Here is a 23,242-nt window from a genome sequence, read left to right on the forward strand (position 1 = left end):
TGAGCAATGAACCGTAAAAATGAGGACAAGGTCAAATAAAACCTGCCAGACTGACATGTACATCATAAAATATTTCCATACACCAAATATAGTCAACCTATTGCATACAGTATTAGAAAAACAGACCAAAACACAAAAACTTAAATTTAACCAATGAACCATGAAATTGAGGTCAGGTCAGATGAAACCTAACAGTTGGACAAGTACACCTTACAATCATTCCATACACCAAATATAGTAGACCTATTGCTTATAGTATCTGAGATATGGACTTGACCATGAAAACTTAACCTTGTTCACTGATCCATGAAATGAGGTTGAGGTCAAGTGAAAACTGTCTGATAGGCATGAGGACCTTGCAAGGTTTGTACATACCAAATATAGTTATCCTATTACTCATAATAAAAGAGAAATTAAGATTCCAAAAAATTTTAACTTGTTTTTCAAGTAGACACTTGACCATGAAAATGAAGTCAAGGACAATGGACATATGACAGACAGAAACTTCATAACATAAGGCATTCATATACAAAGTATGAACCATCCAGGTCTTTTACCTTCTGAAATATTAAGGTTTTTAAGTAGTTAATTAACGCCGACGCCGGATCACTGTGACAGAAGTAGTTCAGATAAGAAAATCGGTAAATTGTGTGTGTTATATGAAACAGGAATAACTTATAGTTCTGGATTTGAAGAGTATACTATAGATGTTTTAAAAGTGCCCCTTGAATATTCTCTATCTGTTATGGTATACAAGATATCAGACAATTAATGTAGTTTATCCTTATGTTCTATTCTTAGCTATGTTGGATTTGTTGGTTGATTAGCAGAACAGAAACATAAATTTTATACTACATACACTGAGAATCATTCAGTTCAAGTTTGGTTGAATTTGGTCCAGTGAAAAAAGTTTACGACGACAATGACTATCTGACAGCTGACTTTCCACCTTTCTCATTTGTAATCTTGTATGTCATTTTTAGTATATTGCTTTGCATAGTTTATTCTTAAGTTGTGCCGTTAAACCACTGTCCCAGGTTAGGGGAGGGTTGGCACTTTCAAACATGTTTAACCCCACCACATATTCTTTAAGTGCCTGTCCCAGGTCAGGAGCCTGTAGTTCAGTGGTTGTCGTTGGTTCATGTCTGTTATATTTTTTTTTCGTAAATTGTTTTGTTATAAATTAGGCAGTTAGTTTTCTCAATTGAGTTGTTTCATATTTTTCATGTCAGGGCCTAATATAGAGGACTATACAATGTAGGTTTTTCTCATTGGTGAAGGCTCTACAATTGCTTACACTTCATTTGAACTTTGGTGGATAGCTGTTTCTTTGGCAATCATACCTCATCTCCTTATTTTTATATTTTACCATGCTTTTCCTTCAATATAATATATAAACAAGAGTGCACACGCTGAAATGTCTCGCCTTCTTTACTAATCATTGATATTATGTTGATAGTCCTAAATATAAAGCTTTCTTACAACTGTCACATAAACTTAACATTAACCAAGAAAACTAAACATTGAACAATGAACCGTGGAAATGAGGTCAAGGTCAGATGAACCATGCCAGGCAGGCATGTACAGCTAACAATTCTTCCATACAACAAATATAGTCTACCTATTGCTTATAGTTTAAGAAAAACAGACCAAAACACAAAAACTTAACACTGAGCAATGAACTGTAAAAATGAGGTCAAGGTCAAATAAAAACTGCGCGACTGACATAAAGATCATAAAATACTTCCATACACCAAATATAGTTGACCTTTTGCATATAGTATTAGAAAAAAAGACCAAAACTCAAAATCTTAACTTTTACCACTGAACCGTGAAAATGAGGTCAAGGTCAAATAAAACTTGCCAGACTGACATGAACATCGTACAATATTTCCATAAACCACCAAATACAGTTGACCTATTGCATACAGTATTAGAAAAACAGACCAAAACACAAAAACTAAACTATGACCACTGAACCATGATAATGAGGTCAAGGTCAGATGACACCTGTCAGTTGGACATGTACCCCTTACTATCATTACATACACCAAATATAGTAGACCTATTGCTTATAGTATCTCAGATATGGACTTGACCACGAAAACTTAACCTTGTTCACTGATCCATGAAATGAGGTCGAGGTCAAGTGAAAACTATCTGATGGGCATGAGGACCTTGCAAGGTACGCACATACCAAATATAGTTATCCTATTACTTATAATAAGAGAGAATTTTACATTCCAAAAAATCTGAACTTTTTTTTCAAGTAGTCGCTGAACCATGAAAATGAGGTCAAGGACATTGGACTTGTGACTGACGGAAACTTCGTAACATGAGGCATCTATATACAAAGTATGAAGCCTCCAGATATTCCACCTTCTAAAATATAAAGCTTTTAAGAAGTTAGCTAACGCCGCCGCCGCCGGATCACTATCCCTATGTCGAGCTTTCTGCGACAAAAGTCGCAGGCTCGACAAAAACAAGAATGTGTCCATAGTACACGGATGCCCCACTTGCACTATCATTTTCTATATTCAGTGGACCGTGAAATTGGGGTAAAAACTCTAATTTGGCATTAAAATTAGAAAGATCATATCATAGGGAACATGTGTACTAAGTTTCAAGTTGATTGGACTACAACTTCATCAAAAATTACCTTGACCAAAAACTTTATTCTGAAGCGGGACAGACAGACGGACAAACGGACGGATGGACTGACGGACGAACCGAAAAACATAATGCCCCTCTACTATCGTAGGTGGGGCATAAAAATATAACAAGAATTATCAAAAATATTGGACAGTACAACAGACCACACCAAGCATCACACATCTGACTTCACTGAAAAAATAGATGTTCAAACAAAAAACAAAAAACACCAAAAAATCTGTGAAAATATAGCACAGCTCTGTCACAAGTTCTTACATCATCCACACGTGTAGAAAATATAGTACAGCTCTATCACAAGTTCTTACATCATCCACATGTGTAGAAAATATAGCACAGCTTTGTCACAAGTTCTTACATCATCCACACGTGTAGAAAATATAGTGCACCTCTGTCACAAGTTCTTACATCATCCACACGTGTAGAAAATATAGTACAGCGCTGTCACAAGTTCTTACATCATACACATGTGTAGAAAATATAGCACAGCTCTGTCACAAGTTCTTACATCATTCACATGTGTAGAAAATATAGCACAGCTCTGTCAAAAGTTCTTACATCATCCACATGTGTAGAAAATATAGCACAGCTCTGTCACAAGTTCTTACATCATTCACATGTGTAGAAAATATAGCACAGCTCTGTCACAAGTTCTTACATCATCCACATGTGTAGAAAATATAGCACAGCTCTGTCACAAGTTCTTACATCATCCACATGTGTAGAAAATATAGCACAGCTTTGTCACAAGGTCTTACATCATCCACATGTGTAGAAAATATAGCACAGCTCTTGTCACAAGTTCTTCATCATATACATGTGTAGAAAAAATATGACAAGGGTTTGTTTGAAATCATTAATAAAAGTATCACATCATTTTTTATGGCATTTACCATAAGTATAGAAAAGAAAAACACAAGACTTGATCCAAAGATGTTTGAATACATAGAGTACTAGACCTCTTGCACATTCCATGTCTTTTCTTAATTTAGAATCTATAAAATAATAAATCAACAACTATGGATTCTGTTGTATTTTTATTTGCTTAAACAATTTGGAAACAGGACCAATTTACCGTGAAAAGAGGTACATCGAATATTTTTTCCAGAACAGCTGAAAATTTTTCGCAATTATATAAAATTTAAATAAATTTCATGTTCTTGAGCAAATAGTGTGCATGTAATTTGGAAAAGAAGTGAGATTAAATGGATATTTTTGAGTCAAAACTGACAAAAGATTTGCAATAAAGTAGTATTTGTCAGGTATTATAGCAATATGCAGGATTACTTGTCAGCAACAAAAGCAGCATCATAATAGATAGTTTTAAGGCTCCATGCTCTTGAGAAAGCTGCATGCGCTTGAGAATGAAAAACTTCAACATATTTCAATACTTAATGGTAGGCAGGGAAAAAAACAAATACAGAAATATAAAAGTTATCAATTTTAATATATAACAAAATTTATAACTCTCCTAACAATTATGGAAACTTGCATCTATACAAGAAATTTACATATTTTATCTTTCAGAGGCTGCTATCAAACAGTAATAGAAGCCTAAGGTTTTATGCATGGTACTTTTATGAGTATCTGTACAATTATACAATGTGTATGCATATTGAAGTCATAAGATGTGGTGGCATAATTTTAAATGTACTAATATACAACTACCCCGTCAAAATGAATATATTATATTCAAAAGTGCCATTTTCCAATTAATCAATTTAGGACCATTACTCCTGAATATCGAAAATTGCCATTTCAGATTTTCCCTCCATTTTGTCATCAGTAACAACATATAGAAATTTTGAAAAGCATTGATTGAACAACTCACAAGTTATTGAGTGGAAAAATAAAGTCAGCCACCCAAAAGAGTGTCCATCAGCTGTACAACCCCATTCCATTGGAAAACCAAGCTAAAAATTATTTAAACCAAAATAGAAAATAGAAAATGTCCTATGCATTGATGATTCAATATTCAAAATCTTTTTAAAATTTTGTTGAACTCAAATTACAGGTTTAGAAAAAATTACTGATACAAAATGTGATTGGCAATTGAATAAATGAATTGACACAATAATCTTTATCTTTGGAGGTGGGGGTGAGGGGATTAAAATGGGTACTTCAGTGGCACTTTCATGTATTTTGTATGCACACATCCCCAAAAAACTAAAACATCATTTTAACAGACCTCATTTTGTGATCTTAAGTCTTAGGGAACAGTCTAACGTTTCAAATTATTTTGAATTACAGTTTATTTATCACAGTGTGCAAAACATTTGTGGCCTAAGATGACAGGTAGTTAGAAGAATTGTAGATGACTTATGTTTATTTGTGACAGATTTTGCACACCTTACATTCTAGTAAAACAGACAAGGAAGAATAATCTTACATTGTCTTAGAATAAACACTTAATTTGTAAGGTGTTTAGATACAGGTAAATATTCTATGCTTGACAAATATTTTATTCTGTGTCTGGCCGAGTCCAAATTCATTCAAATTTTTACATTAAAATGAAATTTTACATTAATAAATTGTTTATGTTGAAAACAAACAGTCAGCGACTGTAAATAATATAAGTACAAAAAATTTGTAAATACCATCTGACTACACTTATAGCAGTATAAAAATAGTTCTGCTTGTACATGATTTAGCTACTGGGAACAGGTTTTGTTGAATGTATGTCAGTAATCCTATCATTTATTTTAATACAAAATTTGTTGTGTTTGATAAAATGTTCATCAGAATTTCCATTGATTTTAAAGGCACTTTTCAATTGTTTCAGTAGTTATCACTAAATACCTTTTTCAAATGTTTATGAAAATAGACAGTCACTATCATATTCCTACCAGATCTGTGACAATTCATTGCTTTGCCTCATGAATATAATAGTTTTGGTCTTTTTTAAAAATAAGTCCAAGGCCATACTAAAAAGTTAATAAGGTCAAAGTCCAACCAACAGTTAGTAAGGCCAAGGCCCTACCAAAAAATTAATAAGGCCAGGTACTACCAAAAGGTAAAGTTTTTAAATTCATTTTATTATTATTGTATTTCTATTGCTGGGCTATAGAAAGAAATACTTGGGAATGTATTTGATGACATTTGAATGTTCTCAAATGAAAAAAATTAAAACAAATGAGTAATTAAGAGTATGAAAAATCTAATGTAAAAAAAATATGATAAATTTTAACTATGACGTGATGGTTAAAATTTGGCATGTGCCTTAATAAATATTGAAGATTTTTCAAGTTACATCATTTATCAGCTTGCCAGTTGTGTTTGAGGCCCAAATATGGATGAATTAAATATGGGATATGATTTAAAATAGCAATATAATATTCTGTTTATAATGTTTTATTTACAATATTAACCAATCATAATTGATATGTTTGTGATTTAATGTTGGGTAAAAGATTATCATTTCTAAAAGTCTAATGAATTAGATTTTTTAATCATATTCCGTTCTTGTGCAAGTACCCGGAAGTGTTGTTGATAAGAGACTAATAAATGTAAATTTGTTTAGTCATATTTTTCTTGAATAAGTTCAGATTAAAATCCTAGCAAAGTCATTAAAACAGAGATTCTGGACTTTTCACTGTTACATAAATATATACAAATGACTCTTATCTTTTTTATTTACATCATTTTTTGTTATAATTACTTTTAAAAATGACCAGTATAAAGTTAGAAAACTGAAATTGACGGTTTGATGACATCATATATAGTCTTTTGTGGGCCAATATGAGTTTTGATGGAGATAACATGACAAGAATAACTAATGCCCTATGATAAGGTCAATAACAGCTCCTCGGGTCAGTAACTTTCATTCTGACAGAAATATGACTGTACCTTTTGTTCCACAGTAGGTAAGTGATAGGTAAAAATGAGTTTTTGTCAACACGAAAATAAGTAAAATAACTGTGCAACTCATGCGTAACCTGTTTATTGTTAGAACAGCATATTGGTTATCTTTCAAAGAAATTTCCTTTTTCAAGTAAATGACTATGAGCAGTTCAATTATTTTTAAACCAAAATTAAATTAATGTTACCCTGTTGGCTAAACATCTATTGTTCCAAGATGTTACTGACCAATCATAATGCTGAAAAATATAACTGAATGCTTCAGATTCTGGAAAAAAATGGTGGACATCACTATATTTCTTAGATGTACATTCTATGCATTATCGATAGTGTAAAATACTTATTTGAATGTCAACCACACGTCATAAATACAAATGTTTTCCAATATGTCCATAAAACTTTCTACAGAACAGATACTAACAAGTTAAGTTTCATGTAGAGAAGAATTATCAATAATATATGATACAATAATTCACTATCTATTGTGGACTAGAACAAACTGCAATGTCAGCAATATATTTGTATAAAACATTACTACTTGTAACTATTTTTTTTATGTTTCCTAAAACATTCTTCTTCAGGAAATTTAGGCAAAAGAAATAGATTATCGTCCTTCTTTCAAAAATTAAAGGAATGTATGCATGCATTCTGTATGTGACTGTCCCAAGTCAGGAGCATGTAATTCAGTGGTTGTCGTTTGTTGCTGTGTAACATATTTGTTTTTCCTTCATTATTTTGTGCATAAATTAGGCCGTTAGTTTTCTCGTTTGAATTGTTTTACATTTGTCATTTTGGGGCCTTTTATAGCGGACTATGCAGTATGGTCTTTGCTCATTGTTGAAGGCCGTTCGGTGACCTATAGTTGTTAATTTCTGTGTCATTTTTATATTTAAGTCTTAACTTTTTGTTTTTCTACTAAAATTGATCAGAAAATTAAAGAATTTTATTTTTAAGTTAAAAAAATATGAATTTGAAGAAAAAAATACTGAATCAGAGTGTTAACGACCGTAAAAATGTAATGTGTGACCTAAAAGATGTTTCAAAACTGCCTAAGGAGTTTCTATGCCAACATAATGATAAACAGAGCAGGTAACATAAAATTGAGAATGGAAAAGGGGAATGTGTCAAAGAGACAACAACCTGACCAAAGAGCAGAAAACAGAGAAAATCCCGCAACCAGAGGCGGACTTCAGCTGGCCCCTAAACAAATGAACTAAAATTAAAAAACATACAAGACTAACAAAGGCCAGAGGCTCCTTACTTGGGACAGGCGCAAAAATGCGGCGGGGTTTATATATAAATATGAATTAACAAAAAACATTTTCAGTTTCACTATCTATATCCAATAATTTGAAAAAAAAGCTTATAACAACTTAATAAGTAATCTCAAAGATCTTTCTCTGGAGATCTGTTAAAACAAATGAAATAAGATTATCTCTATTACAACTTGTTATACAGCATGATGGTGAGCTTTGATGATACATAATAACAAAAATGTATATCTAAATCTTACAAACATCCAACAAGACAGCAAGAACTTTTAAAAACAAATTTTTTTAAAATGCAAATTTAATTGGTTTACAATTTTCTATCCCAAAATGTGCCTCAAAGTATTCTGATTGGAAAATACACTATCATGACAGTTTCATTACTCATTTATCGGTTGAAAAGGATCAAGAATTAAAAAATAAATATGAAGAAACTGCTATGGTTTTGAATATTTTTCAATATACAATTGATGTCTACATTTACCTTTGAAAAAGCTGAGAGGCAATTGAGTTTATTACAAAATATTACAGCTTTTTTTATGTTAACTTTCACTAACTCCTGATACAAAAATAAATAAAGTTCTGTACATTAATTAAAGTTTCTTTGTTATCTACAATTCTTTGGTGTACTAGAGATACTCCTTCCTGTGGTTTTACTCCCTCCACTGCTATCTGATGAGTAAGATCTCCTTCGACGAAGCGAGTCATGGACTGTGCCATTTGGTGTGATTGATCGTGACCTATTACTTCCTGTTCTTTTCCTTAAAATATAAAATGATGTGATGACAAAGTGAAAATTATTCAATCCAATTTGAACAGAATTTTTTCGATATTGAAATTTAGGGCTGTTCCATTTAAACTTAGGATGTCAATGAGTACTCAAGTATTGCTCATTAGTATTGAGTATCAAATACCAGAATGATACTGGACTAATCAGTTTCATGTTAGAATGTTGTTTCCTTCTTTACATAAAATATATTTTTATTGAGAGTGCCTATCTGAATATTAAATAGTAATTTTTGATTAATCAAAATTAAAATATGTTTCAAATATTTGTGCTGAATTGTCATATAAAATTTCTCCTTAAAGAGTTCGGCTATGCACATATCAGCTTTCTCATTCTTACACTTTTGGCTAAACCTGTCTTAGCCATTCAATCACATCTATACCGTCAGAGCAAAAATATTTTTGTATGTAGGACTGCTAGTTACATAACAAACTGACACTGCCTAGTAAATGTTGACAAGTTATGAATTGAAAAATTAATACTTTTTCTATAAAGCTATGAAAACTCATGCATTTTTTCTATTTCAATATATACCCAACACCCATCCAGACGAGAAAAAAATCTAAACACCTGACAATTATCAATCAGAATATTGTTTACCTTTTCCTTGATTTTGATTGTGTTTCATCATCAGAACTTTCACATGTACTACATTCACTAGAACTAGAACTTGATGATCCGGAACTTGAACTATCAGAATTGAATCCTGTCGGTTGTTTCAGATCTACTTTGTCTGCTACATCAGCTATCTCTGGTCTTTCCCTCTGGAATTAAAGAACAGAAATTTATCCTTGGATTATATTTAGAAACAGGGCTTGGAAAGTGTACTTTCATTATGAAACTTTTATTTCAAATGAGCCTCTCAGATAATTAATATGGGTGTAGGTCTAAAAACTATTTAAACATTTAGAGAGAAAAAATATTGAAAGCACCAACAACATACAATGGATGAAATAATATTATTTGTAGTGATTTTCAATAGTTAAAAGTGTTTAACAAATATCTTGATACATGTATCCCCTTTTGAATGTTTTCTTATGTTATGAATTTTATTCTCATTTTGAATGAACTGTGTTAGATGGAGGGGAACACTAACAATCAAGTCACTGTAAAATTAATGAATCATTTGCCGAATGAAATAAATCATAAATTTATTTGTTATCATGACATTGTAGCTGACAAGTCATTATACCTGTAATACTTTGTACCACTTCTTTGACAACTTTGGACGACCACGAACAGTTTTGTGCCATACAATTGGAAAGTTAATAACACTACAAAAGTTCTGTGTAACAGCAATAGTATCCTCTAAATTAACAACTACATGCCACCAACCACCTGGTACAAACACTGTTTCTCCTGGTCCCTGTAGAATCTCCAACTGAAAAAGGAATATAAACACATTCAGGATTATCCCATTTTTGAAATTTAAGTTTTGACTTTTTTCTGAAATCATGACTTTTCATTAAATTCTATGATAAATCATTAAATTCAATCAAAAGAAAAATGTAACCACTGCTATGGAATCTATTCCTTTTGCAACGAGAGAGATTTTATTAAGGTCTCATAGTTCACATAAAACATTTAACTTTGATCAGATGCTTTAAGTATCTACAAATTGATCTTATCAATTCATCAACTAGATGATGAATTTATCTTAAGCCTTGTTACTACCAATATATTTCTTTAAATATTTCACAGAACCTAGCAATGTATAGTCATTTGACTGGTAAGGAGTTTGGTTTAATATCAAACTTACTGGAGCAAACTCCTTAGGCCAAGAAGGAGATTTAATTTTAGGATAGACATAAGTAAACCATGATACAGCTTCATCTCTCTGTTTCCCTCCTTCCTCTCTCTTCGCTTTTAACATATACTTTGGGGTATTGGTGGGTAATAAACACCATCTGAAAACATATTATTTAAATATGATTGTTATTTGAATTAAAACTGAAATACAAGGTATTTCTTCAATAATTTTATATTCATTAAATTTTCAATGTAAAACTTCATTATACATTGCTGTAGGGAGATCACTGATTGTTCACCCAAGAAAATACATATTTCCCAAGGGCATAGCCTGAGGGAAATATGACTTTTCTAGGTGAACAAATCGTCATATCTTCCTAAGCCAAGGGAAATGATTGTTTTATTCCGCTGCTTAAGCCATTTTGGTTACTTCCTGAAAATAAAATATTCTTTCAAATGTAATTTTTCATATCTGCTTACATTTATAACTTTTAACGACATAAACAATACATTAATAATTAATTATTCATTAAATGACATGTTTTTTCCTCTTTGTATGGACTTCTCCACAACTATATACCGCCTGCTTTATAAAACTAAGGGTATAATAATGACTAATGTACATGTAAAAAAATCTGACAAGGTGTTTTAACACAGATTAGGTTTACTGGCGATTTTACCTTTTATATCCTTTGACTAGAGCATTCCAGGCACTGGTTCCTAAAGGGTCAATATGAATACCAGTACCAGACCTTGCTGGTCCCATTACAAACCACCTGAAACATTCATTATAACCAGATTAGAATTTAAAGAGAATTCAAGGGCCCAATCTGTAAATGTATGTACAAGTAAAAATTAATTAAACAACTACATAAATAAAGTTCTATGCATTTCTTTTATATAAATTGTAAATATATTCACATTTTTCAGTTTTTTCAGACCAATAGTCAAAAGTTGATTCAAAGAAAACAAAGTTCAAAACATAATACACAGTGACATTCTGGAATTTTTTGAAAGTAAATAACCATGCAAAAGTTCTAAAACTAAAGACTTTAAAGAGCCTCAATATATGTGCATCTTCAACAATGGCCACTCTTCAACATTGTAGACTAGATTATAATTTATGACTTAAATTCTCTTTATTGCTGATCATTGGGTACAATGGGAGGCAACTCTCATTGTACCTAATTGATAACGCCTTGAACCAGATTTGCCCCCCTTGTTACTTCATCAGGGGTTTTAAGCAAGAGAGCATGTTCCAGCCACATTTTATTATGTATTTGAAATTTTTTTGTCATCCGATGGAAAACAAGACAACTAGGAAACCTCCAGCTTATTTAAAGGATTTCATTCGATCTTCTTTTGATATGCAGAACGAGTTTGCATCACTTTCCAAAGTTGGAGATATTATCTCTGACAACTTCAGACTTCTACACCAAAATACGATGAAGCAATCGCTAGCGTTCGTCCAAAAATTCCTACGTCTACAGACATTGTGAATGAACTGGACAAAACAATTGAAGAATTATCAATTCAGAACAAAATATTGGAACAGGATTTGTTGGCCGAACAACACACGCTCCTTGTAGCCAAGAAAACATTCGGTGTCGATAAAAAGACTTAAAGAACCAAAGCGTAGGGCAATGGTAAAATTAGAGTTAAAACAGTAAAGCTGCCAACCCTGAATCAGCTACGGGATACAGATAAAGTCAGAAAAAAGGCTAAAGAGCTTACTGATCATCAATTTCTAGATCAATCTTCATATTCTGATTCTACTTCTTCATGTGACTATGACAAGGATAAGGGACAAGCCCAAGTTAAAGGTAATGATTTACCATATTTATTGTTCAAAGACAAACAAAAACGTAAAACAGTTTCGGGTGAAGCAAGGGCCGCTAAGGATCCAGTAAAATACAATGTGCCATGGCCACATGAACATGCCCAAACCAAATCATTGAATTGTTCTGATGAAGACTTCGAACTCACACAGCTGATTAGAGGTGAAACATTTATCATGTATAACATAGAAGAACAAAGCCATTTCAACGCTCAGACAAAAGCATTTGATTAAGATCCCTTTACCGAGATATAGGATTTTCATGCCAAAGTTTTGCGTTCACTGGAAAGGGGTCATAAAAATTGGTCTCATATATTTTTTGAAGAACAAGGCAGCACTCTCATCTCCCCCCTAAAATCTTCATCTAAACTAACAGGGAAAGTACTCAAGAATAAGGGTAATCGCAATCCAATTTGCGTCGCTAATCAAGCGGAAACTGTAGCCATTCAGTGGATCATTTTGGAGCCTATGGAGACAAAAAATTGTTGCATGTTTGCAGGAAGTGTGTTTGTAAAGGCAAAGACTCGGGAGACTCGTCTGTTCAACATCCATCGAAGGATTGTCCTCATCATGAATGATGTTCAAATTCAGTGCTTCATTTGAATCTGCTAAAATGAGCAATAATTGTATTCAACATAATTGTGTGAAACCCCCTGCTGTGCCAGGTGTGTACTGTAATGAATTTACCATTCGTAAAGAGAAATCATATTTCCCTGCAAATGCAGCATGTTATTGTGTGATAACTTCTTACATAGTGATAATATTATGAAACCCCCTGCAATGCCAGGTGTGATTGCATCCCCTGATTACTCAGGTGTGTACTATAATGAATTTATCATTCATAAAGAGAAATCATATTCCCCTGCAAATGCGGGCGGGTTATTGTGTGATAACTCTGAACATAATGATAATATTGTGAAACCCCCTGCAATGCCAGGTGTGATTGCTTCCCCTGATTATTCAGGTGTGCACTATAATGAGTTTACCATTAAAAAAAAGAAATCATATTCCCCTTTAAATGTGGGCGTGTTTTTGTGTGATAATTTCGGACGCATAATAATATTGCTAAACCCCCTGTAATGCCAGGTGTGATTGCTTACCCTGATTATTCAAGTGTGAACTATAATGACTTTACCATCCTTAAAGAAAAATAATATTCCCCTGCAAATGGGGGCGTATTATTGTAAGAAGCTTCTGTCCAAGTTTGGTAAAAATCCAGGATAGTTTATGAATCTAATAAATGTTTTAAATCTTTAACTGCAGACTGTATGTAATGTTAACTGGAAGAAAAACTAAGTCCATTTATAAGTAAAATACGCCGACAGAATGTAGGATCGATATGTCTCGCTTTTTTGACAAAACGGAGAAATGATATTCCCTTGCAAATGCCAACGTGTTTTTGTGTGATAATTCCAGATACATGATCATATTGGGAAACCCCATGCAATGCTAGGTGTGATTGCTTCTCCTGGTTATTCAGGTGTGTACTTTAATGACTTTACCATTCCTAAAGAAAAATCATATTCCCCTGCAAATGCGGGAGTGTTATTGGATGATCAACCCCAAAATTCATTGGAATTTCCTCTGCAAATGAGGCAGATATGTTTAGTAATATTTGTGATATTTTGTCCCCTGCATTTATAAGCCAGTCAAGTTTCGCTAGTGTAGATTTAACAGGCGTGTCTTATGATGGTAATACTTGTAGTAAAAATTATGCTCTGTGTTTTCAGGTGTGTCTATTTATGAAAATGATTCATATTTATTGCAACCTTTATTATGTAGCACTGATTTTGACACTGTTATCAAAGATAACAATTACATTAATTACAATGTTGTTGATGAAATTAATAGTGTACTTTAAGCTTCACATATTTGTCCTTGGTTTACCAAAACTGCAATGTCTATTGATTTTGAGTATCCACCAGATATGAGTGGAAATATGTTTAAATAAATTGCTTCGCTGGGCACAGCTGGATACGACCGCAGAGGTCCAACCCTGAACAGTTGGGGCAAAAATGGACACAATATTCGCGCTTGATACAGGTCTGAATTTGGATTATAATTAAATATTTGACACATAATAACTGTAGTCAAAGAACTTAGAATTGGTTATATGATTTGAATTTTATTCAATTTTTTGCTTTTGTGCAATACACTATGCCTGTGCGAATTGACCCCCCCCCCCCCCCATAAATAAATAAAAATTAACCCATTTTTTTTTTGCTTTTGTGCAATACACTATGCTGTTGCTTATTGACCTCCCCCCCCCCCCCCCCCCCCAAACAAAATAGATAATTTAAAAAGCAGTGTAAGGGAGGTAATCCAACATTGTACAATTTTGTTTTTGGATTACCTCCCTTACACTGCTTTTAAATTGTCCACCCTTGTTTTTCCCCCTTTGTTTGCCCCTAATTCCTAAACGGTTTGAGCCATAACCCCCCAAAGCCAATCCTAACCATCCCTTTGCGGTATGGAAACCTTGTGGTATAATTTCAGAGAGATCCATACACTTAAACACAAGTTATTGTCTGGAAGTTACAAAAATGCTTATTTTAAGCCCATTTTTGGCCCCTAATTCCTATACTGTTGGTACCATAACCCCCAAAATCAATCCCAACCTTCCTTTTGTGGTATTGAACCTTATGATAAAATTTCATAGAGATCCATTCACTTAAACTAAAGTTATTGTCCGAAAACCAATGTGTCTTCAGACGACGACGACAACGACGACAACGTCATACCAATATATGACTGCAAAAATTTTTTGCGGTCGTATACAAATGTGTTGTTCAGATTTAGTGAAATGGATATGAATAATTTTTCACGTGTTCATGAAGCCTTTTTTTTTTTTACAATGGCAAGCCGAATTTTGGGCTTTCATGGTTGTAAAATTTCAGTACGTTCTCATTGTTTAACATACAATTGTGGGAAAAGCTTGTGCTACTGCAGGTTTTTTTGTGTTGTTTTTTTTAGAGTTTAAGCAGTATTTCGTCTTTAAAAAAAAAAAATTGTATTATTACCCAGATCGGGTTCAGGTGCATCATATTGACACTTTGTTCATTGTAGCTTATTGATACCATGTTTGGTATAACTATATATGATTGCATTATTAAAATAAGACCCCGTTCACACTAACTTTTTTTTAATCGATCTAAATAAGACCAGTTAGCGTTCACATTATTTTTCATCCTAACGATCACTATCAGTCTAATCTGAATCACTGCGTTCACACTACAAATAAAAATGCAATTGATCTGACCTAATTAACCGTGAAATTGTAAACACTGTATAAATAGAAATATTTAATCAAATTAATGTATTGATACACATGCATGCAAAAAAAAATAATGGATGAAGTTATTGTTTCACTTGAATTACAAGTTCAAATGTAGATACTGCTGTTTCGATAGTTTTCGTTAATTTTCAGCCCTTTTATGTTGGTTATCCATTTTATAATGAATTGCACGTGTACATTTGCCGCCATACATGTGCACAAACTATTTTCTATTCAATCATACCAGTTTAGATCGATCTGTGCGTTCACATTTAATGTTAGATCGGTTCACTTTAGATCGATTCAAACTAAACTACCTCTTTTGGTGTTTTAGTTTAGACCAATTCAAGATCGATTCAAAGCGTTCACATTGGGCTTAAATCGATCTAAAGTGAACCAATCTAGTTTAAATCGATCTAATTGTCCAAGTGTGAACAGGGTCTAAAGCACCTTTCACAATACACTATTAGTTGTTAATTTTTGTTCTTTAAAGTTTCTCTCTACTACAGTTTTTTTCCATATAACTCCTTATAGGAATGGACTGACAATATCAGCTATGTGACTTATTTATAGATCTTGTCTTGCTGATCATTTTTGCTATTTGAAGTTTCTCTTTTTTGAGACTATAGTTTTTATTCAAAATGCAGACCAAAATGGGTAAAAATCCTCATTTAAGGACAATTACTCCTATAAGGAGTTAACTGACAATTTTTCTATGTTGATTAATAAATAGATCTAGTTTTGCTAATTTTTGCTTCTTAAATTTCTCTATATTTATTATAGTTTTCAATATGTAATAGACAACATTGAAAAAGTTTCCTTTTCACCTGACTTGTCAAGGCAAATTACATATTTACCTGTATGGAGTTGAACTTGTCAAGGCAAGTTGTAAATTTACCTATATGGAGGATTTACAGCCGATTGCATTGAGTGTGTAGGTAAAGGTAATATCTTTGCTTGCTAGCTGAACCATGAAGTCATTATTAGGTAAGGTATACTACCCTCCTTTTGAAGTAGCCTAGTCCTACAGACAGGTAGATTGTTTATCTGTCGGACTAGTCTACTCTTAAAGGAGGGTAGTTTACCTAACCTAATAATGACTTCACGGTTCAGCTAGCAAGCAAGCTAACCAAAAATATTACCTTTACTTACACACTCAATGCAATCGGCTGTAACCCTGCAGATGTTTGTTTATATTTCATCTGACTTCACAAAGCAAGTTATGAATTTACCTGTATGGAGGTGGACTTGTTTAGGCAAGTTATAAATTTACCTGTATGGAGGTCTTCTTCCTTCACCAGAATAACTAAACAAATCATCTTTAAAATAGTTGGGAACTTCATAATCTCCAAGCAGTCTTTTTCTCTTTGGATGCTAAAAACACACAATTATTTGGTTACTTGCAAGGGTAATAAAACTAAGCAATTCTGTCATTCAAATATTCATCATAAGAAATTTTCCATTTAAACAACCCTATGGCTTTTGAACTTCTAATGAAGCATTTACATAAGAATATTAGTAGATATTTTATTTGGTACTGTAAATTCAGAAATTATTGCGTGCATTTATTATTGCGATTTTGTCATTTTGGAGTAAAATGCGTTTTTAATTTTTGCGATATTGAGAAAAATCCTGTTTAATTCATATAAAAAATTTCAAAATGCGATTTTAAATTATTGCGATTATAACCCTGTCGCATTTTTCGCAATAATAAAAACATCGCAATAATTTCTGAATTTACAGTAATCTGATGCCACAAATATGAATACTTTGAACGGTAAAGACAAAAGGTGTGAAAATTGTGTACCTCTCCATAGCCACTGTCAAAAATATACAGTGGACTGTCATCTGTATTATCATGCATATACTCTGCAAAGTATTTCATCTTTAGTTTGACAGAATATCCATCATCATCTTCACCACATTTGAATCTTTGATTTCTGAACTTCTTGGATAATCTCTGAAAAAAAACAGGTTTCAAAATCTTTAAAAATTACAAAAAATACACTGAGAGGATGCTTCTGAAATCCCTCTTACAAGCTCTTTGACGAGACCATATTTCTTGGATCATGCATATTTAGCTAAAATAATACAACAAGAGCGAACATGAATCTTGCCAGCATGACTGACTATGATTGTACTGGAAGCAAAAATTCAGAAAGACAAGTATAATAGAAATTTAACACTAATCAATGATCCATGAAAATATGGCCAAGGTTAGATGAATCATGTCTGATGGACATGTACATCTTTATATCATTCTAAGCATCCTATATAGTTAAGTAATTACAAATAGTATCTGAGAAACAGTTCATATTATGGAAACATTGACCAATGAACTAAGAAAATGAGGTCAAGGTCAGGTTAATCTTGTCCGCAGACATGTTGAGTGTTCACCTTAAATCGTTCTATCCATCAAATATATTTGACCTGTTACTTACAGAATCTCAGAAACTGACCTGATCATGTAAAACTTGAAGTTGAATTTTGAACCATAAAAGATCAGGTCAAATCAGGTAAACCCTGAAAAAGCATGAATTCAAACAGATGTCGAAGAAATTTCCTGGCTATCAAATTTTAATAGTTTTCATCAGTTTAGTAAAACATGATTTAAGATATGTTGTTCAAACTGTTGTAACAGCTGAGGGAAAATTCAAATACATGTACATTATAACTGTAGACAGACTGTAGACAGATGTCATGTATGTATTTTTTTAATGTCATTTGATAGATTTATAATACTTATAATTCTTTTTCAGTGAGCCAAAAAAGATGTATTAGCATACTGTTTCTGCTTTTCTTTCCTTCCCCTTTGATCATTTCTTGGTACATGTAGCTAGTTATTACAACATAGTCACTGTCTTACTGTCAAGCAATATCTTATTTCATATCATCAGTTATGCACTTTGATATAAAATTCAGAAGATGTGGTATGATTGCCAATGAGACAACTTTCCACCAGAGTTTGTTTCAATAAGTTCAAATATTCTTTGAGTATAGTATCGTGTATTACTGTTTTGCATGTATTTGTGTTTTTGTTACCTATATATAGTGCCTTTATCATTGATTTAAGTGTTTTTCCTTTTCATGAACTGATTTTATTGTATGCTTTATCTTTCACCTGATATAGATTAATAGGGTGATTGTTGGATCTTTAGAAACTAGTTTAAACCAATCACATGCTGATGTGCCAGTCCCAGGTCAGGAAACATTGTCAGTAATTGCCTTTGGTAATCAAAGTTATGTAAATCACTCATGGAAAGATTGGAAGAGTAGTTTGAATAATTTCAAATTATATTTAGGTATGGTATAGACAAAAAATAATATAGCACTATTGCTGACAATTGCATTAACTGCAGGTTTTAAGAAGGATAAGCACCTTTTCAGTAGATAAAATGAGCTAAATGTGAATCAATGATAGTGGGTCTCTTTATTTGCACAATAAGTTGTTTAAATTGCAATTTCATATCCTAATCAAATAATATATCCTGTTACATGTTTCACCTTTTACATTTTATCTTTAGAAACAGAAGAAATTACCAAATAAAGATTCTTCTAATAAAGTTAATAAATCAATTACCCTATAGGACATGGGACCACCAGCAAACTAAGAATTATATTGTCTCCAAAAATTAATCTAAAAAGGTTGTTTTGGTGGCATGAAAGTTGAAACATAGGTATACTATTTTTCACCTCTAAGAATTGCTTATTGAGTTTGAAAACAATTATCATGATTATATGACACTGAAGATTAAAAGTTATAGAGTGTATTTTAATTCAATTTATGTTTTAACATTTTCCAGAAAATGGAATTGAAAATGATTTTTTTCAACATAAAAAAAAAATAATACTGTCTACTTCCATGTGCCATGAACTTAATTTTTAACTTATTGTTATAGAGTATGTTAACAAATTAAAAAAACTTATTTGATTGCCAATCTCTGATGTGTAACCTATATCATGATTAATTACAGATGAGAATTGCACAGATTTATCAAGTAAAATATAGACCTTACTTGAATACCTTTTTTCTATCTAGATTTCATTTTTTTGTGAAAAAAAATCTTGTTAATCCTTAATCATTTTTCTTTCAGACATAATTTATAGAATCACTTCATGTAGTATATAAACTCATCATAGATACCAGGATTGAAATTTTGTATTTGTGCCAGACACACGTTTTGTCTACAAAAGACTCATCAGTCACGCTCCAATAAAAAAAAGTCAAAAAGGCCAAATAAAGTACGAAGTTGAAGAGCATTGAAGGCTAATAATTCCTGTTTTGCCAAATACAGCTAAGGTTATCTATTCAAAAGGATAGATCAAAAGGAATAGGCAATAAATAAATCTATCATTTCTATATATATACATTTGTGTATTCAATAATGAGGTCAAGTATTTGTGTATTGAGATGAATAGTCTGTTTAATTATGTAAGACTGAGGATGATTAGTAATTTGGTCAATATGATTGACACTTAAGGAGGTGGGACATTGTACTTAAGGCCCCACCTTTTCTCTGATTGTTTGGTATCATGGCAGTTGTCTATCATACTGGCATTGTATCATTACTCTTACCTAATTAAAATGACAAAAATAGCCTGCAAATTGACAAAACTTAAAGACATACAATGTACATACTTCAATGAACTGCTCAAAAGATATAACCCAAATTTTTCAAAGTTCATATGTGCATATTTACACAGACATGAGAACTATGGGGAACTATATTTCAGTGTGCATACATTTTGTAGATTTAGAAGCTAACCTGTGCAATTTTTTGTTTGGGAGGTCAGTGCCTTAGGAAAGACTTGGAACAAGTTCCAATCTTTCCAAAAACTGAATGTTGTTTTTTTGTCTTTTGGGTAGTTTGGTGTTCATTGCAGATCTTTGATTGTCTGTTAAATATAGCTATAACATGTTTAGACACTGGACAGGTCATGCTATTTAGAGCTTGGCATCCCATATAGACACTCATCAATTGTTAAAGACATGTGTGTATTGTCCATTCTAACTGATTAGCAGATAATGAAGACTAGCAATGTGGTGTTCATTTTATTGTAACAGATGCATGTAAAGTAAAGACTTACATGTGTTGTCCATTTTTTTGTAGCTGGCCATTCTAACTGGTCATTAGCAATTACACAAGGAGTGTATGTTTTTTCATATCTTTCTCTGAACTCCTCTATGGACACAAACCGAGCATCAACTCTATCTACATTGTCATGAACTGTATGTAGACCACAATCAAATGTATTGGCATAATTAAATCTGTCCATCCATTTATCTCTGTTTCTAGTTCTGAAATAGCCAGGGGTTGTCATATTAATACATATATGAATAAAAGGAGATGTGGGGTAAACATTTATGAGACAGCAACCCAACATCATAAAATCAAAGTGTAAAAGTTCTGTAAAAGCCATTTGCTGTATACCAAGAAATCTGCATACATGTAAGCACACCCCAGTACAAGAAAGATAACTCAATTATCATTTTTCCTAGTATTGAAATACCTACATGTACTCATGATCTGTCTACATACATGTACAATGTACTTCTGACTTTTGGACTTATAGATTTACTTGTAGGAGGTCTTTTGAATTATGGTGCAAATAAGGGGGTTTGGGAAAGTGGGAAGGAGTGGGGTATTTGGTCATCATTTTCTGTATTCTTTATTTTTTATACAAATTTTCTCTATTCAGTATATTTCAGCACTCATAATTCTCTCTCATTCATTTTTTTGCCTATTTTTCTCTTTTCTTTATTTTTAATAGTAAACTATTTTATCATTCTGTATCATCAGCAGACCATAAGCAACTTATAAGGACCAATAGATTCATAATATTAGTCCCATTAGTCCCTGTTTTGAGACATTCGAATCAAAACAAAAACATAAAATATGTATCTTTTGAAGAAATACAGCTGTTTTAATCTTAATTGTTATATTTTTATTTGTACATGCATGTATACTAATGAAATACTGAAAAAGAAAATACTCATGTTTCTGTTCATGTATTAAACCCTATGCAATAACTACTTTAGTAGTACTAGTCTCATGTAAGCTGCTACCCAAGAAAGGTTGATTTTCTAATAACGCAAAGTGACTAAAGCCCTCAAAAATCCTAGATTAAACCCTGTGACAATATGTCAAATACAGTAGGGGAAATAACTCTCATATGGAGTCTCTGTATCGCTTTGGTCAAAATTAAACAGAACATCCTGAGGATTTAACGAGCCATTAGGAAAAATAAATTTGTTGATTTCTTTTAAGGTTACAAAAGGAACCAATCACATTCAGTTTTGAATCCGGTTCCTTACCTGGAAGAAGAAGAAGAAGAAGAAGAAGAAGAAGAAGAAGAAGAAGAAGAAGAAGAAGAAGAAGAAGAAGAAGAAGAAGAAGAAGAAGAAGAAGAAGAAGAAGAAGAAGAAGAAGAAGAAGAAGAAGAAGAAGAAGAAGAAGAAGAAGAAGAAGAAGAAGAAGAAGAAGAAGAAGAAGAAGAAGAAGAAGAAGAAGAAGAAGAAGAAGAAGAAGAAGAAGAAGAAGAAGAAGAAGAAGAAGAAGAAGAAAGAAGAAGAAGAAGAAGAAGAAGAAGAAGAAGAAGAAGAAGAAGAAGAAGAAGAAGAAGAAGAAGAAGAAGAAGAAGAAGAAGAAGAAGAAGAAGAAAGAAGGAAGAAGAAGAAGAAGAAGAAGAAGAAGAAGAAGAAGAAGAAAGAAGGAAGAAGAAGAAGAAGAATGTATGGTTTCACAGAGTCAACTACAAAAGTGTATTCATTGTTTGATATCATGTGCTGAAAATCTTTTTGATATCTTGCGAAACAAACAAAAATCTCAACATCAAAAAGTGGCGGAAGAAAAAGAAAAAATAATCAGAACGAAATCATAAAGGTTTTTTTCACAGGAAAGTGGAAAGACCTAATAAAAACATTAACTAAATTAACAGTGAAGACCATGTTTCTTTGTTTACATAGACAATAATGTCATAAAACAAATGCCTAATACCACGATGAACATCGCGATCGGGACGATTTGTTAAAGTGTAATTAATTTTATAAATTTTGATTTGAAAAAAATAAATAAATACGACTAACTAAAATGCTTAGCTAACAGACTTCGTCCTCTTTCACAGGTGACTCCTGCTTCATGTTAACCCTTTTACATAAAATAACCTTACAACTAAGAACGTGACTGAACCCAACCAACTCATGGCTACAGGTCTTACCTGGTCTTGCCTTCGATTTTGCCTCTCGTATTCTTTTCCTTGTTCGGTGGTCCATGCAGACCTCTTGCACTCTATACAGTTAGAGTTATGAACTTATTTTAATCTAACTGTTAACGGAGATTTGTTTATGAAACGCAAAATTTTATAAACTTCTAAAAGGTCAATACAAAATTCAGAATTATATAAGAGGCGAATTTCATAAAAAAAAATATTAAATACTTCTATTTCATATGTGTTGGGGAAAAAAATATAAAATCAACAATTGAATATTGAAATATTTTAATAATGTCTCGTTTTCTTATTATTTAATTCATTCTGTATTCATTACTTTGATTTCGTTTTCTTATTAAAAAAATAAGTATGAAACAATATCGGTGACGGAAATAGACTAAAGCCGTAGATTTTTTTCCGTTGGGCCAATGATTTGTATACTGAAATCCTTGGTTTGAAAGATGCGAACGTGAAACAATCCAACTGGGGATAATTATTTGGACAAAAGTTGACTTTTTTTATATGAATTTCGCATTGAAAAAAATGCGCGTTTTGGAAGAGGGGAATATATATATAGTCACGGTTAATTC

General features: G+C 32.3%; 1 protein-coding gene across 1 annotated transcript; it reads right to left on the reverse strand.

Annotated features, from left to right (window-relative positions):
- Positions 1-8,167: 8,167 nt before the first annotated feature.
- LOC127705874 (bifunctional arginine demethylase and lysyl-hydroxylase JMJD6-A-like) lies at positions 8,168-22,819 on the reverse strand. The gene is given in 10 exon segments (XM_052210234.1): positions 8,168-8,557; positions 9,184-9,347; positions 9,776-9,964; positions 10,343-10,490; positions 11,013-11,108; positions 16,717-16,817; positions 17,251-17,403; positions 20,532-20,716; positions 20,719-20,742; positions 22,662-22,819. Coding segments are annotated over 10 exon segments (1,269 nt in total). The 5' UTR covers positions 22,717-22,819; the 3' UTR covers positions 8,168-8,403.
- Positions 22,820-23,242: the final 423 nt, after the last annotated feature.

This window comes from Mytilus californianus, unplaced genomic scaffold (genome assembly GCF_021869535.1).
Source record: "Mytilus californianus isolate M0D057914Y unplaced genomic scaffold, xbMytCali1.0.p SCAF_6, whole genome shotgun sequence".
In the NCBI taxonomy this organism is placed as follows: Eukaryota; Metazoa; Mollusca; class Bivalvia; order Mytilida; family Mytilidae; genus Mytilus; species Mytilus californianus.